The 16768-nt window shown below is 46.0% G+C and overlaps 3 protein-coding genes, 1 long non-coding RNA gene and 1 other non-coding gene across 9 annotated transcripts in view; 2 read left to right on the plus strand and 3 right to left on the minus strand.

Annotated features, from left to right (window-relative positions):
• Positions 1 to 636: 636 nt before the first annotated feature.
• Positions 637 to 3558, minus strand: LOC123187299 (uncharacterized). Of its 3 annotated transcripts, none has more exons than XR_006493886.1 (4): positions 3191 to 3558; positions 2425 to 2485; positions 2217 to 2348; positions 637 to 1667 (listed from the first exon to the last, which is right to left on the minus strand). It is a non-coding gene; the product is annotated as an uncharacterized lncRNA (long non-coding RNA). The 3 variants fall into 3 exon arrangements; XR_006493885.1 differs by having other exon boundaries at positions 637 to 2065; XR_006493884.1 differs by having other exon boundaries at positions 637 to 966; positions 3191 to 3555.
• Positions 3559 to 5760: 2202 nt separating this feature from the next.
• LOC123187300 (uncharacterized) lies at positions 5761 to 11053 on the plus strand. 2 transcript variants are annotated; one of them, XM_044599125.1, is made up of 6 exons: positions 5761 to 5984; positions 7170 to 7225; positions 7646 to 9676; positions 9816 to 10002; positions 10088 to 10809; positions 10854 to 11053. In XM_044599125.1, the coding sequence occupies exons 1-5, from the start codon at positions 5882 to 5884 to the stop codon at positions 10747 to 10749; spliced, it is 3039 nt and encodes a 1012-aa protein (XP_044455060.1). In that variant the 5' UTR covers positions 5761 to 5881; the 3' UTR covers positions 10750 to 10809; positions 10854 to 11053. The 2 variants fall into 2 exon arrangements, with proteins under 2 accessions (XP_044455060.1, XP_044455061.1); XM_044599126.1 differs by lacking the exon at positions 5761 to 5984 and adding an exon at positions 6367 to 7045.
• Positions 11054 to 11264: 211 nt separating this feature from the next.
• On the plus strand, positions 11265 to 11338 carry TRNAR-UCG (transfer RNA arginine (anticodon UCG)). Its single transcript has one exon. It is a non-coding gene; the product is annotated as a tRNA-Arg (tRNA).
• An 810-nt stretch (positions 11339 to 12148) lies between these two features.
• Positions 12149 to 14139, minus strand: LOC123184578 (probable pectate lyase 4). Of its 2 annotated transcripts, none has more exons than XM_044596675.1 (5): positions 13748 to 14139; positions 13323 to 13674; positions 12931 to 13141; positions 12777 to 12829; positions 12149 to 12650 (listed from the first exon to the last, which is right to left on the minus strand). In XM_044596675.1, exons 1-5 carry the CDS (start codon positions 14058 to 14060, stop codon positions 12335 to 12337), a joined length of 1245 nt encoding a protein of 414 aa, XP_044452610.1. In that variant the 5' UTR covers positions 14061 to 14139; the 3' UTR covers positions 12149 to 12334. The 2 variants fall into 2 exon arrangements, with proteins under 2 accessions (XP_044452610.1, XP_044452611.1); XM_044596676.1 differs by having other exon boundaries at positions 12247 to 12650; positions 12761 to 12829.
• A 1303-nt stretch (positions 14140 to 15442) lies between these two features.
• The window catches only part of LOC123191457 (GSH-induced LITAF domain protein), a 3718-nt gene continuing 2392 nt past the window's right edge, over positions 15443 to 16768 (minus strand). Inside the window, exons 2-3 of the mRNA XM_044604185.1 lie at positions 15890 to 16016; positions 15443 to 15800 (exon numbers count right to left, since the gene is read on the minus strand). Coding sequence (XP_044460120.1) covers positions 15717 to 15800; positions 15890 to 16016 — 211 coding nt within the window. The 3' untranslated portion in view covers positions 15443 to 15716. The remainder of the gene's footprint in view (positions 15801 to 15889; positions 16017 to 16768) is intronic.

The raw sequence follows: 16768 nt of genomic DNA on the forward strand, positions 1-16768 counted from the left end.
GAGAGAGAGAGAGAGAGAGAGAGAGAGAGAGACGAGGGCGCATGTGATCCCGTACGTTGACGTCTCCGTTCGCTTGCTCGCCCGCTGATGTTAGTTAGCTGTACCAAACCCCAACGGTCAGATCGTCCGTGCAGCGCAGCCGAGCATTAACGCACGTGCACGCCGCGGAAACAAAAACCAAAAACCAAAGCAATCAATGAATCTGGATGCAAACAAACATTGGATCTTTCTTTGAACTTTTTCATGGGGCCACGTTTGCAGCAATGAATATGATGTACGGCCTTTCGCGGCTCGTCTCATGATGCTGCCGTGGCTCTTTTGCCTCTTCTTTCTACGTGGAGTATACAAGTGGGTCGATCATTGCCGGTTAGGCCTCATTTGGTTGTTGGGGTGGAAAAATCCAGGGAAATAGGCCCCTGGGGGGAGATCTTCGTGTGCATATGAATCCCTCCCACCACGGGGGAAATGGTCCCACTACCCCATGTGCCCAAATGGCAACAAGGGAGGGAAAGAAACCCCTCACCTAAAACATACAGATATAACACAACAGATCAAAGATAATTAAAAAAAAAGATCAAAGATAAAAACTGCACAAATAATTTTACAATGAAACAGACACATACAAAAACTTCAGAATTCATGTAAACTATAATTTTATTAAAAAAATACAACTGATATCCATCACTTCACCAAGGTTCAAATACCCATCGGTCCACATTTCATTCCGATTAAGCGGTGAGCTAAACCTTTTTTCGTGTTCCAACATAAAATCAATCAATACAATTGGCATTGATGCATCATTGTTTAAGTTTGTTCACTACACAAATTCTGAATTATCAAATTGTCATGTCCGAGGCATAGACACTTTCGAAGAGGATGGGCTGCAAGGTGAAAATCACTAGTCCTACTCAGGTCTTTTCTCCACTCCGCATCTACATCAGGTACCACAACTCGATGTTCGTTGAACTACAAAAAAAGGAAGTTAGCACCATGTATCCAACTGAGAATTGTAACAATTACATGAGCACATGATGACTATAGCTTAGTTTTTAATAACAATCAGCAGAACTTGTTGAGAAAAAAAGATAAGAGCCAGAATACTAACTTCTATTTCTGGTTATTGTGTCATACATTTCAGTAATAATTACTAAATAAGTAAGGACAGAAGAAAGGAAGATGATAAGCAATAGATCATTATTGTCAAGCTTCCCGTCAATATATAATTCCAAAATTAGTAAAAATGGGGACAAAAAATGTATAATGGGGAAAGTAAGGACAAAACAAACATGGACTTTTTAGTGCAGAGAATTAAAGGCGTCTATCTATAAAAGGATGTAAGGCAGTCTAACAAACAATTCACAAACAATGTATTCTCCGGCAGTGTCGTAAGTGTAAATGAATGCATAGCAGAACTTGTGCAGCAAATATAAAAAATTGTTATTGTTCTTCAGAAGACCCTAACCAACAGTAAGCATCACTTCTAAAAATAGTGTGCTAAGGAAGATTCAAACCTGGAGCTAGCACAAGCACGATGAAAGTACTAAATTACTAATAGATATATGGCACATGCCCGCACTCCACTGCTGTTACAAGTTACTTCCCTGATGAGTGAATCTGTAACTAGCTAGTTGATACTTGGCAGTACTTTCTCTTGCTTAAGCAAGACCCTGCAATTATTCGCAAGAAAGGAAAATTAACATCGGTGTAAAACTGTCGTCCTAGCAGGTAGCTAGTCTTTACTCTAGTGTGTCATCCCGTGAAACCGATGTCGACACTAAAAAGGTTTGTCATTTGTCAACCAGATTGCTAGAAGGTCACTTGAATGATAGCATATTCTAACTGAAGCAACAAAGAAAAGAAAGTAAAGAAATATCAAGGTGTTTGAGTGTCCCGGCAAATTCAGCAACACATACAAAATTACTAGTAGGAGTCCATAAGGAGTTGTAACAAGTTACTTTCCTGATGAGTAAGTTTGCTGTTACTAATTGGCACTTGGCAAGCTGGGAGTACTATCCATGCGTTGTGTTTCTTGCTTAATCAAGGTCTGCGAGTCAATGCCGTCTAACTAGACAGCCAGAAAAATAACATCACCAACCAAATCTCTTGCTGCTAGTCGATCAATTTATACCAATAAATAAATTTAAGCTTCCTCACATCACATCTTATGATTGTGTGACAAATTAAGGAGAAGGCATCCAGGGATGGCTGTCATATACCTTTCATCAGGTGAAATATTTTCAATGACCAACGGACCAAAATGCACTTAGCCACTGAACACAACGCCGCCGCCACCACCTAGCATTTTCGGATAAAGCAAATCATTTGCTAATGTCAGAGGTTCAGAGCACCTGCATGTGGCACACAATCGAATACTTATCAGTTCAGGACACAAAAGTTTGCGCAAAAATACATGAAAACACATACTGTAGGAAAGGCAGCACACATGTGCACCACGGGAAACACCAAAACAACACCTAGACAGCCTCTGCAATAAGAAAAAAGCAAGACGTGTGTTAGTGTTGTGATGAATATATGAGCTCGCTGAGAAAAATATGAGCCAACATGTGCCGAAATGCAAATTATAGGCAATTATATACAGATCAGTATATGAATTTAATCTTTCTAAAATGCTAGTTGTGGAGCTCTTTGTGTGCATGTAAGTGAAATGCATGATTATAGTGTATTAGTTATGATACAACCATGCATTATAATACTGTAATTGATACTACTCCTATCTGATAATTGTCTATACGATTATGCTCCTAATGAATTGATTTTACACTAGGTCTCCAATATTTTGCCTACGAGTCTATTAATTGTGATTTGATTAGATGTCAACTGCTGCTGAACCGATCAACGGTTGCTCCAATCATCTTTGAAATAAAGTACACTCTGACATTGACACTGCTTGTGCATTGGTGCCCTTGTATGAAAATTAGTTGTCTTGACTAGTACAGTAATTTACTCCGACTTATGCTTTTCCCCCTTTCAGAAAGGAACAATACAGGAATATATGAGATGGATTCTTATTAACCAATGAAGTAAATTTTGTCTCCGGCATGTGGAATTATTTAGAAGAAGAGAAGGCTCGAGTTCTTGGATCTGACCAGCAAGTTCAGGCATTAGTGCATGGACGGTGAGTTGATGGATTGGAGAAAAAAATACGAGGTGGAAGAGGAGCGGGGCTAACCTTGGTGGAAGTAGGTGGAAGTTGACCGTGGAACCGTCGCCGTTGCCGTCACCGGAGGGGCAGGAACTTCGAGGGGGAGGGTAGATCTAGGGAAGGAGGAGGGTGACGACCACGGCCGTCGCGGTCGCTGGTGGGCGGAGCATGCAGGCAGAGCACCGGAGGGAGGGGGCGGTCCGTCTCTCCGGTCGCTGCCGGAGAAACTCGGAGGCGAAGGACTGGATCTTGGCCGCCGTCGCCTTTCGGTCGCTGCGCTCGCGGTCTCGCTCGAGCCGTGGCTTCTCTCCCTGACCCCTGGAGGGGTGGAACGTTTCCCCAGGGAAACGACGCGGGTAGGGCAGGGATACCTCCCCAACGAATCTGTCCAAACATCGCGCTTGATTTCCCCGGCTCGATCGGGCCCGTGCTTTTCTCGCCCGGGGAATAAGCGGGGTTCCCTCCGGGATCCCGTGCAACCAAACGAGGCCTTATGGGTGGCGATGATGGGGGAACAAAGCGGAATATGGGTCATTTTGGAAGAGAGCATTGCAAACAACACCGGGTTAAAAATGTTGGGCGGGCCAAACGGATTAGGCTATAGGGGATCCCGAATTTTAGTTCAAATTTACCTTCACTCCTTTGTACATTGGTCTAGGGCTGGGCGGTCCATGGCATTGTTTTGTTCGTGTGTAGCTCCGCCATTGCCGGGTAGAGCAGCGTGTGGCGCCTCTCTTTTGATTCAAGGATTTCAATCCATAGTTTCTTATGGGAGCCCTTTGGATCATAGGACTTGGGTGATAAGATTACTATGGAATACGTTCATTTCCCCCTAATTCAATAGGAATCTTATGAAATCTCTGGACACTATCTTTTTCCTCCTTAAGAAGTCCAATGCACCTGCACTCCGTCACTCTCTCTCTCTCTACTCTCCCACATCAATCCTCTGAAATTCCCATGTTTTCTCCTGGAATCTCTTAACACTATGATGAATTCTTATGGAATCTTATGAAATCTCTAAACACTTTTTGTTCCTTTAGAATTTTCTGGATTTTGATATATTATAGGAACTCATAGTACATGACATCTTAATCCTATGTTTTTTTTCCATTCCTATGTTTTCTACAACCCATAGGAGTGGGGATTCTACTAGGGGGCTTCTATAGGCTTAAGCCTGCCCTCTAAAAATCTCATTTCAGCTAAATATACCACTTGACGATTATATCGAGGTGCTTTACATGCCACAATTACAATGTACTCCCTCCGTATCAAAATATAACACGTTTTTTGACACTATCTGAGGGAGTACATGCTAATTAGGCTTAGAAACTTGATGTTTTGGGCCTATCCTTCATTGTCATGCTAGATCCGTCACTGGGTTTGGGGGAGACTAAAATAGAATTTGCCTTTTAGGTGAAATCGAAGGATCAAACTAAACTACCAAAAGATTCTTATTTGCACAATCCAAAAAATTCTGAAATAATTTGACAATATACCTAGGGTGTATGTCTATGGTTCCAAAAGAAATCAGCTAAAACTCGACCTACATTTTAGAGATTCAAAAGAGACAAGAGAACAATGTCGTCTTTGGGTGAATAGTATTTGACACTATTCATATGCGATTCTGTCTTCTTTGGTTCTCTAAGTGTAGACTGAATTAGGAGCCGAAACTTGTTGGGGTTGCACATCATACATGGATGGTGTATGGATGTCCGCAAATATTTTGCCTTTTTTTCAGAAAGACCTCATTGATCTCTCACCAAAAGCCAAACCCTATACTAGTTGCCAGAGAGCGAGGAAAACTCGCGAGAGAGGTCGGAGAGTAAGTGAGGACTTGGGGAGGCTAAATTTCGTGTTTTGACCATTTTCTGATATCTATTCGAGATCTGACCTTAGTTTGAAAAAAAATCGAGATCTGACCCTTTTGCTGCCGCCAGGGTCCATGGCGGTAGGGTGTAACAGCCTACTGCCAGGGACCTTGGCGGTAGGAAACATCCCTACCGCCAAATAGAATGGCGGTAGCATGTACAACCCTACCTCCAAGGTGCTCGGCGGTAGGCATGAGCACACACTGTGTTCAATACTTAGCAAAATTTTGCGATAGGCATGCAACCCTACCGTCAGGGACCTTGGCGGTAGGCAGTTATACCCTACCATCATGGACCCTGACGGTAGCAAAAGGGTCAGATCTCGAAAAAAATTCAAACTAGGGTCAGATCTTGAATAGGTATCAAAAAAGGGTCAAAACACGAAATTTAGCCACTTGGGGAGTCCTGAGGACTTGGGAGTAATGAAACCATGATCTTGCTTGCCCCACCTATTTTTGCCTACTTTTGTGCCTAATTTTTGAACAGCATATTATATATATAGAAATAAACACATGAGAACATAGTTCATCAACCGCAAATTGAGGCTGACCCTACACGTTCTGCCCCTCTGGTGCCATGTGCAGTTTACTCCCATTTATTTACAAGGCTCCTGGAGGACCAACTGGCGATGGAAGACAAAGCACGAGGGCTTGACTGACAAAAGCGCAGTCCCCCCCCTACCTCTTCCCTACAGGCCAGGGCCACGGGCTCAACAGAGAAAGAGAGTGAGAGAGACGAGGAGCAGAGTTTCCTCGCTCAGCCTCCTGCCCGTGCTCACTCACTGCTCACCTCCCCCGTCTTGTCCAAAAGATCCCCGGCCCATCCCCCCTACCCTGCCCCGCCCGCCGAGATGGGGGGACTCCGCCGCGGCGGAGGCACGGACGGCCTCCACTCCCACCGCCGCCGCCGCCACAACAGCCCCAGCCACAATGCCCCGCCCCATCTCGCCGCCGGTACGCCTCCCCCCTGCACCCTTCTTCTCCCTCCTCTGCTCATTTTCGCCTCATTTTATCTCCGAATCCCTATCTTGGATTCGCTCATGGGCGCTCCAATGCCGAGCCGGTCCCTTCCAGAGATTTCATTTTTCCTTTCCTTTGCCTTGCCCGCTTTTGGAGCGGCAGCTTGGGGTTCTTGTGACCGGCCATCGGCATTAGCTCCTGGCCTAACAAGTTTCGCTTTTCCTCTTCCCGTTTTGCTCCTTACCCCATCCTCTCCTCCAAGCAATGCGTTCCCCATGAGCACAGAGAGTTCTGGTTCCAGGGCCTTCATCCATCCGTGAGGGGACAAGAGAAAGAAAGACAGACAGATTCGTGCCCTTGTCTTTTCGGAGGCACCATCGAATCACTTCTCCTGTAGTCAAATTGTCCTGCCCACGACATCTTCGCGCGAATTCATGGCGATGTGCTTTGGATTCTTTTCCTGGTCGCCGCTCGCCAGTTAGTAAATTATTCCCAGTCCCGCCAGATCACGCGAAACAGGCCGTATTTCCTGGAACATGGCGCCATTCTCAAGGTCAGAAACTGTGCCAAGAAATGTATACTATCCTGGTGATGCGCCCACATGTTCACGGAGCACCATGAAGCTTCGTTGACAATAGGGATTCCATACTCTAATCAGCAATAAACAAACAAATATGTCGGCTTAAACAAACTTGGGTTGTTTAACATCTGACAGGTACATTTTACTGTACTCACTAGCTGGGGGGGCTAAGCAGTGTTGGGAGTAGTAAATCTGTACTAAAAATAAGCTCTGTCTGGCCATTGTGTCGGATCCAAGTTAACAGTACTGCTCGTATACGGTATATGTACATACGCACTATCCGTTGGATGGTTGGTCGTACATAGCTTAGCTTGTAGGAGTATTTATGTATATCTTGCATCGTTGCTGATTCCGGATCTATCACTGTCCTGCGCCCACCCACCATTCATCAGCTCTGAAAGTATACTGGCACAGAGTGGCTTCAGAGACATCTGCCATTCTTACCACAATCCTAGCTTGGCAACTACACATATTGGTAATAACATATCGGTTCTCCCTTTCCGTCTGCGTTACCTCTGATCGCGATGTGCCTTGTTACTTTTGCCACCCTGAACTGTCCCTGTGGAGTTTATTCATCGCTGTCTTTATCTTTGATTCAGGAGTTGGATCCTCGAGCAAACAAGGAGGCGAACCTGGGATGCATTCCAATTCCTTGGTGAGTGGTGTGGTTTTATCTTTTAAAAGTTTCTAGTTTTTACCATGATGTAGGTAAAGCAAAAAATATAAGCTAAGCCTATGAAAACCATATAGCAAGTTAGCAGTTGACTTAACTGAGGCAACCTCTTGCACAGCTTAAAGTAAAAGCGGAATTAGTTAGTAGTACTTTGTTCTGTAGTAATTAGTTTGAGCATGTAAAAAAGGGTTAAGCATGTCAAATGATCTATTGTTTTCAAGCTTCTGTCTGCACGACATTTTATCAGAGAACCAAATAGCCAAGTTTTTCACGGTTCAATTCTCTGTTCTCTTTTGCTACTAAAGCTATATCTTCATTTCTTACTATGCAGTTCAGTGTGTGATATCATTTCAAGAGCAAACCAACAATCTCCGATCTAATGTTTTTTTTTCCTTTTCTCAGTTTGATGGGAGCAGGCTTTGTACACCCAAAAGAGCCGGTCGCACCCCAATGAAAATGCTAATAGACGACGACGTCTATAGAGATGTCACTGCTAGGCACACATCGCCTGGTGTTGTGGGAAGGCTTATGGGCCTTGACATAATGCCTTCACTTGGAGTTCATAGCAAAGATACATGTAATGGGGACCGTTCACAGGGCAGGTCGCCAGGGAGTTACAGTGATATATCAGGGCATTGTAGTGACAAATATGCTTTCTCGGGAGATGTTCCGTGTAGGGCAAGCACTGATGAGATTCCAGAATTCAAAGATGTTTTTGAGGTAATGGAGACCACCAGAACCAAGAACCGAAACCGTAACACTTGTCCTGGACATGACAGGGTTAACTGTGCTGACCTTAATTTTGTAAGGCAGAAGTTTATGGATGCAAAACGCCTTTCCACTGATGAATCTTTTCAGAGATCGAAAGAGTTCAATGGTGCGCTAGAGGCATTGGTGTCAAATAAAGATGCTCTCATGGAAATTCTTCAAGAATCCAATAATGTTGCCGCGAGTGATCTGTCCGGTCTCGGTTGTCCTCCATCCTCTGGCGTAAACCGGATCACGCTGTTGAAACCATCCAGAAGAAGTAAGTTTATTGATGCAGATATTGTGTATCCACCAGAAGATGACACTGAACGGTGCTTCCACTCACCAAAAGAAGCAAAGCATTCTCCAAGGAAGCCTCATAGTAACTTTTCTAGTGAAGCTCCCAAAGAAGAAACTGGCTCTTTGAGACAAAAATTGTCTAGGTCAAGCTACAGGGAGAACATCGATAAGCGCATTTCTCCCACTCGGATTGTTGTCTTGAAACCATGCCTCGATAAAAATCTGAACATGGAAGGAGCATTTCCAATAACCAATGACATGTTCTGCTCCAGTTACAGAAGGACCCAAGCATGCCTAGATGATGGCATTCAAAGGCAGAATGCAGAAGAATCCATGCCTCAGATCTCCACAGCACACTCCGATGCACGATGCCAAAGAGCAAAGGGGTCCAGAGAAATTGCTCGGGAGGTTTCAGCACAGATGAAGACAGCTGCTGTCAGGGGAGGTACAAATGGAAAACAGAAACTCAGTCCAGATATTGGGACGTCGAACCGGGATGAGCAGGTGTCTTTGTTGACATCCATGGCTAAGCTAAAAAGTTCGGCAGCATTGCAAAGACCTTCTGGTCCACATGATGCCCCGGATGGTTCTTGCGCAGGGACTTCACCGACACATTCAGCTAAGAGATCCATCAGGAAGGAAGCAAGGAGACGCCTAGCAAACAGATGGAAGACGACTCAGCAACATCAACATCCATCACAAGATGGTAATGCTACATTCAGCACACTTGGGGACATGCTTGCTCTGTCTGACAAAGAGACCTCAAAGTTTACTTCAGGGGCAGCAGCTAGCCGGCAATGGCCAGAGGGCGAGTCACATAGGGATGTGATTCCAGGATCATGTGGTTATCCTCTTGGTATCAGCAGCAATGATGGCTGGAAAGATGACAGCATATGTGGCTTAACAAGGCTGGAGTCTGTTTCTACTTCATCCATCAACCGAGGGAGTCCGAAATCGAGCAGCAGAAAAGCAAGTTGCACACACGGTGAATATTCTATGGCAGAGAACATCATCGGATCAGGGCCTTATGATTCTGAGGATCTGCATCAGGACAGACCAAGGAGATCGTTATTCAGAAGTTCGACATATCGCTCTGATGAAAGCGATGTGCAGTCTCTGGATGAGGTGCAAAGTGTGGTGACCGAGCGCGAGATCCATGTGAATTTTGAAGAACCAACTTACACCGGTGCAGTGCCAGAGCTATCTGAAACTGGAGGAAGACTTGTGCACGGTGGAAATTCTGGCCATTTAGATAGCAGCCGTGCAGTTCCAGAATGGCAGGGGGAGGCGCAGTCTTCTGCACAGAACATGATGCTGGACCAAGAGCACGCATTCGCAGCAGATGACCATTTTATTGTCCCTAGTCCTAGATATTCAGCGTCTCAGGTATGTTCATTTTATGCGAGTCAAGTTTCTTGGAAGTATGGCTAAGCATTCTTTGCATATACTATATGGGTTTATGAGTAAACTGAAGGTTTTTGTTTGAGTGATATGAATTACTAATTTATAGTTCTTCTGCACTCAGATTGAGGGGAATGGGCACGACCGATGTGATGATAACGAAGCTCCATCCGATCATCTGACAGAACTAGTATCCGTCGTGAGCTCCAACGAAGACGAACAACCTAGTCCGGTGTCCGTCCTCGGATCGTCCGTGGACGCCGAGGACTGTTGTTCAGGAGGTTTTGAGAAGATAAGCGCAGGCCTTCAAGGCAAGTGCAGAAACACGCACACTGCTGCCAAACCACTTCCCTGTCACACTGTCCATATCACTCACTTGACTTCTGTCTGCTACAGGGCTCAGGATGCAACTTCGGCTGCTCAAGATGGAGGCGACGGGCGACGCAGATGACGGCACCGACCTCGCCTTGTTCAGTGACGACGACGAAACCGCCGCGAGCTGCGAGCTGGTCAACGAAAGCGCGCCGACAACGTCCCGTGCTTTCCGGGACGAAGACGAGAGGGACTTCTCCTATGTGGCTGACATGCTCACATTTCTAGCCAGCCGGAGCTCCGAGCACGACCTCCTGCTCGGCGCGCGCTATCTGTCACCGGGGTCTCCGGCGCGCGGCGACGCGTACGACGAGCTCGAGAGGAAGTACGGCGAGCTCGTCCTGTGGGCGCGGCCCGAGAGGCGGCTCCTCTTCGACCTGGCGAACGACGTGCTCGTCGAGGTGGTCGCCTGCTGGACGCAGTGCGGCGGCCAGCAGGGGCTGGCGGGGAGGTGTCGGCTGGGCATGGAGTGGGACATGGAGAGGGTCGTGGAGGAGGTGTGGGAGAGGGTGCGCCGGCAGCGGCGCGAGACGGAGGGCTTCCAGGAGGAGAAGCTGATGGGGGTGGCGTGGCTGGACTGCGAGGACGTCACTGATGAGATGGTGGAGGACATTGGGAGCATGCTGGGTGAGGATCTCCTGGAGGAGGCCATAGCTGACCTGTATCTGCTGGACCTTTTTGGTTAAGGGAGGAGGAGCTTTCATGCTGCATTTTTTGAGATAAATAATAAAAGCGCCCTTTATGGAAAAAAAAAAGGAAGGAGGTTCATTTCGGCGATTTTGCAACCGGGAAAATTTGGGATTTGTGAAAGTGGTGCTAGTGTCTTGGGTTTTGCTCGGTTTAAGAAATTGTTAGTGGAAGCAAAACTCTGTAGCTTGTTTATGCCAGCCCAGGTAGACTGGTGGCTGATGCAGATGTAATATTCCAGTTCCGTGTATCTATATTCTACATATATATATATATATATATATATATATATATATATATATATAGTGACGATAATCGACGGTGATGAATGTAATTATTTATATATATGGCAGCAGCCATTTTTTTTTTCTTCTGGGTGATGTGCATTTTCGAGTATGGATTCAGTGATCAGCTGGTGGTATGTTGGTGTCATAAGCAAGGTTGCCTTGGTGAGCCGTTGCTGTCGTCAGTTTTCGCGTATATGTAGCAAGGAGGGATGTATGATGCACCAAGTGACCGCATAGCGCAGTGGATTAGCGCGTCTGACTTCGGATCAGAAGGTCGTGGGTTCGACTCCCACTGTGGTCGTAAATTTTTTTGTACTGAATACTAAAACTCCTCCATTAGAAATGACCACTCAACTCCTCCACCGCAAAATCTTTTTCTCTTCGCGCTCTGTTATTTTATTATTGATTTGCATTAGATATCACCACTTAATTCCTCTGCTGTGAATCCTAATTATTTTTTGTTACTAGTCTTTTTTGGGGAATAAATGAGATTTTTATTGCTCAACCACGGGGACTACAATCATACCGGTGTACCAACTCAATCTCATTTGGTCCAGACCGTAGCCAAACTGCCGTACGCACATGATGATGCCCTATCTGATCTAGCCTGTGCTACATTATTACATTTTTGTTAAATAGTCTTTTTTGTTACTATAGTTTGCATTACAAATGACCACTTGCTTCCACTCACCACTGTGAATTCTCTTTCTCTGCAGATTAACTTTTTCATGCTCTAATTTTTGTACCCATACTTAATTTTCCAACAGAAATCACCTCTTAGTCCCTCTACTGCAAATTCTCTCTTTTTTATTTTCACGCCCTGTTTTTTCTCTTATTGATTTGCATTAGAAATCACCACTTACTTCCTCTGTTGTGGTCACGATTATTGTTTGTACTGAATACTAAAATTTCCACTAGAAATCACCTCTTAATCTCTCTACTGCAAATTCTCTCGTTTTATTTTCACTCTGTTCTTTTGTTGTTGATTTGTATCAGAGACCACCACCTAATTCCTCTACTGTGAATTCTATTAATTCTTGTTAATAATCTGCATTAGAAATGACTGCTTGCTTCCTCTCACAACCATGAATTCTCTTTTCTGCAGAATAACTTTTTCGTGCTCTAATTTTCTCCATTTCTATTAATAATTTGCATCAGAACCAGCAGTCACTTCCTCTATCCACTGAATTCTCTCCTCTACGCGACAACTGTTCCATGCTCTCTAATCGTTGAAGATCAATCGTATCACACGCTAAGAGTTTATTACAATTCTAGCAGGGGACTACTGAACCGAAGCTCAAACAATTTTACTTGAACGAACCAATGGTCGATCAGGCTTGCAGTTCTCGGGTCTGAACCCTGAACCTGAACTTCCATGATTTACAGCGCTAGCAGTCCGGAGGCCTGGGCACAGGCTGCCACCCAGCGCAGAGCTGAATGACCTCCTTGAGCGCCGGCGACGCCGCCTCCATCGTCCACCTGTCGTAGTACTCCTCCGGCCTGAAGACGCACTCGGCGCCCGGGCCGTCGACCAGGCACGGCAACGCCCCGTGCAGGAACGCGTCGCCCTCCGACCTGATCCACCCGGCCGCCGTCTCTTCTCTGTCAGCAGCCTGCAGCAGCATTCAGCTATGTAGTCAGCTCATCTCATCTCTGTGACTAGGATGTATGCAAATGCTGAGTCTCATCTTGTCTGAAAGACTGAAACTCTGAATGCAGGTACCTTCTCTGGCATGTACTTGAAGACCGTCTTCTTATGTCCTCCTTCGTATATGTTGCACTGAGACACAATCTGCAAACGGAGACATCATTCCATTTAGATTTGATGATCTCCAAGTAAGTGTTGCCAGTTGCAAGCATTTGGAATAGCGGATGCCGGATGAAATGAGTCACCTGAGCTTCGACGCCGGCGCAGACGGCGTAGATGCCCCAGTCCCTGGTGTAGTTGTTGTAGAGGTGGACCTTGCCGAAGCGCAGGCGCGGGTGCCTCTGCCGCGTGCCGTCGAAGAAGCAGTGGTGGATGGTCACCCTGATGCACCTGTCATCGACGTGCTTTGGGTCCGCGCCGATGAGCATCGTCTTGTCATGCCTTGCAAAGTGGCATCTGTGCAAAAATGCAGTCACATACAGGCACATGTTCATCAGCACTACAATTATCAAACGAAATGAGTGAAGAACTGAAGATGCGTGATGCTGCACACAAAAATTTAGTTGGATTGCGTCATGTTTGTACACAGAAATTTAGTTGGTGAGGAGGGGCAGTAAAAAAAAGGAACTACTAGTACCTGGAGACGGTGATGTCGGTGCTCTGGCGCGTGATGTCGATGAGCCCGTCGTCGTAGTCGGCGAGGGAGCAGCGGTCGATCCAGATGTTGGTAGAGCCGGGCTTGATCTGGATGCCGTCGACGTCGTGGCCCCGGCCGGCCTCGAACTGGAGGTTGCAGACGATGACGTGGTGGCAGTCCTTGAGCTGGAGCCCCTTGCCGGTGAGCCGGACCCGCTGCCCGCGCCCGTCGATGGTCTTGTGGGAGGAGACCCGCAGGTAGGTGTGGAGGTGGATGTCGCCGGAGACCTCGAAGACGACCCACAGCGGCTCCTTGGCCCGGCACGCCTCCCGCAGCGTCCCGTGCCCGTCGTCTGCGGATCAATCGGTCGGTTCCTGTTGACAGAGTTCCGGAGCGAGATTGAAGGCGGGTAAAAAAGGGGGGACCTTGGAGGGAGGTGACGTGGTAGAGGGCGCCGTGGAGGCCCCCGATGGCGCGGCGGCCGAAGCCCTCGGCGGCGGCGGCGAGCGCGCGGAGGGTGCGGTCCGCGTCGGCGTAGGGCGTCCGCGGCTGCGGGGGGCGGTGGGCCGCCGTCGTCACCGCCCCCGGCCCCGTCTCGGCGTCCATTCCGGGGCAGGGGAGGTAGGCTGCGCCGGCGGCGGCTGGAGTCGGAGGAGGACGCGGGGGACGGTGGTCGGGGGAGGGGAAGGAGATCCAGCAGCAGTAGAGGCGGGAGAAACAGGAGGCACGGGCGCCCATGAAATTCGGCCGTGTCGGTCGGACTGTGGAGGCGAATCCAACACTCGCTCGCTCGGTACTCAACGTCTCAAACCCAAAGTCTTCCTTTTCTATTCCCCACTTCTAGAAACAAGAAAAGTCTTATTCATCTCCTATATGAAATCCCGGACCCTAAAGACACGCATACACCCCGTACCCATATGAGCGCCTCGAGACACTGAGTCATTGAAACAACAACACGAAGAATCTAAAATAAATCCAGAAAATATGTGAGCAACCATGTCTCCGGTCTAGAACAGAGAATCCATCCAATAGGTTGGTTTCACCACAATGAATCTAACCGTTTAAGTTATGCTTAGTTCACATTTTTCTCCCTCTTTTGAAAGGCAATGGGATGCATCTTTCTTTGCCTTGCTTTTTTGGTTTTCTCTTTGCGGACAAGTAGTTGTTCCTTCGCCCTTCTATCTGTTCTCTTCAATGTCGGTCTCCTTCACTTCCATTGGTATTCAAAAAAAGCATTGGTTTGTCGAAAGTGTTACTCCGTTCCTGATCTCACATGGACTTGCCATAAATAGTAAAATCTAGAAAGTAATAATTCCAACAGGCATTACTGAGAGTTTACCTACGTGTAAATTTCCATCAATGATGAATGAAGTGCACTCGTGTTGGCCTGGATATAAATAAAACAAAATAAGCGCCACAAAATAAGTGTTACCCCGGGATATTCAATTATGTTTTCGATCTCACATGCGCCATGGCAAACAGTAATGTTTCAGAATAGCAAAAAATGATGGTTTCCACGCAAAATGTTTGAATGTTCTAACTGCATGCAGAAATTCCATTAAAAAAATGACACTCATGGTGCTGTAAATAAAGATACAAAATTAGTGCTTCAAAAAGGTTGAAATAACGTGTTCAAGATGCTCTGAACTTGTGGAAGGATGAATGATAGAGGGATCCTGTATTCGGGCGTGTTTGGTTCGTTGCTCGACACATTGCAAAATTCAGGCATGTTTGGTTCGTATCCACACATTGCTAAATTCTTGTCACTTCCTTAGCTATGAAGCAAATAAATTCAATCCCAGTTTTATTATATATATGTACATATTTTTGCCAAATCTTGCCACAGTTGCGATGATCAGTATGCTCACCACACTTTCTTTTTGTCTTGCCACAACTTAGAAAAAAAAAATACATATAGCTATGAACCAAACATGCCCATAGTGTTCCCCCAAATGCATGAATGAGAACTTTTTATTCCAATATATGTGAGCGCAAAACATATGTGAGACCAAGCTAATCAATCCCCAAAATGTCAACAAATGTCCAGTTGCGAGGATAGCTAATCCGGCCTGGTCACACTTGTGGTATTTCCGCAGTAAATTGTCAATGTAGGCCAGTCATGATCAACAAGTCAGCGATAATAACTATAAGGAAAATATCCAAGACAAAGACACAAGAGAAAGAATCCCACTAGGTGGAGGGATACACATCCGTGGCAATCCAAACAGAACAAAGTCAAGCATTACCCAGCAGACAGTGGACACAAACTAAGAAACAACATGCTACATGATACAATGACAAAGTAGCCATTTTATTTATGTACAGGTCACACAAGAACAACACACAGTTGGAAACTATATCATATATTCATATCAGGCAGTTCATGTGAGCGCTCTAAGCAGGCACGGCAAAGCTCGGCTCGGTCCAGCTGGTTGGGTCGATGACGATGCATGGATCGTCCTTCTTGAACTCAGCCACCTGCAGAGTTCATCAGAGGAAGAGGAGGATTACACATAGAAGCAGAAGCTCAAGAAAACAACATGCTTGACAGGGATATGATGCCAAACCATTTCTCCACAGCTGGGGCAGTAGTGCTGTTTGTGCCAGAGGCAGTCCATGGAGGGGCACAAGAAGCACACGCCCAGAAAGAATGGCATCATGCAAGCCACAACTGATGCGACGCTCGGCTTCGACCTGTTCAGTGTGCAACAAAAAAGGCTTAGCATCAATGATTTCAATTACATTTCACTATCATGGCAAGTACTGCAAGGAATACTGCGTTCACTTCCCCTCGCCTATCAATTCACACTTCCGCACGCGAAACTACAAGACTGCTTATTAGCTATCAAATATACAAGTAGGACAGACAGGCCAAACTGAACGATAACAAAATATTGTTTTTCCACAAAGATAATGAAAGAAGCTCTTTTCATGGCTATATACTGGAGTTGAGGTAGCAGTGGCTGACATCAAGCAATGTGTGGACAGATACAAGATACAAACAGAAAATGGTACTAAGCCGGACTTCTCAACACAGGATAATGCTCATTTAAGTTTGCCGGTCACCAAAATCCCTAGAGAACGCACTAATGGCATCCCCAAAAGGTGTTGCAGCATTGACACTTGGAAATGCGAATAGAATAATCAAATGCTATCAGGCTACAGGTAATGTACTACTCCCTCCGTTCCGAATTACTTGTCTTAGATTTGTCTAGATACGGAGGTATCTAGTACTAAAATGAGTCTAGATACATCTGTATCTAGACAAATCCAAGACAAGTAATTCGGAACGGAGGGAGTACTTGGTAGGTCTTTGCATAACAGAGGAGAAATGCTAGATTCAGGTTTGGGTTGCTAATTAATAAAAAAAATCCTCTGAATCACGTCTTTCCAACATTTCTGCTCCTACTAGCATTCCTAAAAAATACCAACACTGTAGGATACAA

The sequence above is a fragment of the Triticum aestivum genome, chromosome 2A, assembly GCF_018294505.1.
Source record: "Triticum aestivum cultivar Chinese Spring chromosome 2A, IWGSC CS RefSeq v2.1, whole genome shotgun sequence".
In the NCBI taxonomy this organism is placed as follows: domain Eukaryota; kingdom Viridiplantae; phylum Streptophyta; class Magnoliopsida; order Poales; family Poaceae; genus Triticum; species Triticum aestivum.

Excerpts from the sequence above, each read along its gene's own strand:
- LOC123187300 (XM_044599125.1), top strand. The coding sequence starts at position 5,882 with ATGGGGGGACTCCGCCGCGGCGGAGGCACGGACGGCCTCCACTCCCAC. Across the intron at positions 5,985-7,169 it reads CCCGCCCCATCTCGCCGCCG|GAGTTGGATCCTCGAGCAAA; the intron begins GTACGCCTCCCC and ends TCTTTGATTCAG. Across the intron at positions 9,677-9,815 it reads CTAGATATTCAGCGTCTCAG|ATTGAGGGGAATGGGCACGA; the intron begins GTATGTTCATTT and ends TTCTGCACTCAG.
- LOC123184578 (XM_044596675.1), bottom strand. The coding sequence starts at position 14,060 with ATGGGCGCCCGTGCCTCCTGTTTCTCCCGCCTCTACTGCTGCTGGATC. Across the intron at positions 13,142-13,322 it reads ACCGACATCACCGTCTCCAG|ATGCCACTTTGCAAGGCATG; the intron begins GTACTAGTAGTT and ends ATTTTTGCACAG. Across the intron at positions 12,830-12,930 it reads GCGCCGGCGTCGAAGCTCAG|ATTGTGTCTCAGTGCAACAT; the intron begins GTGACTCATTTC and ends CTCCGTTTGCAG.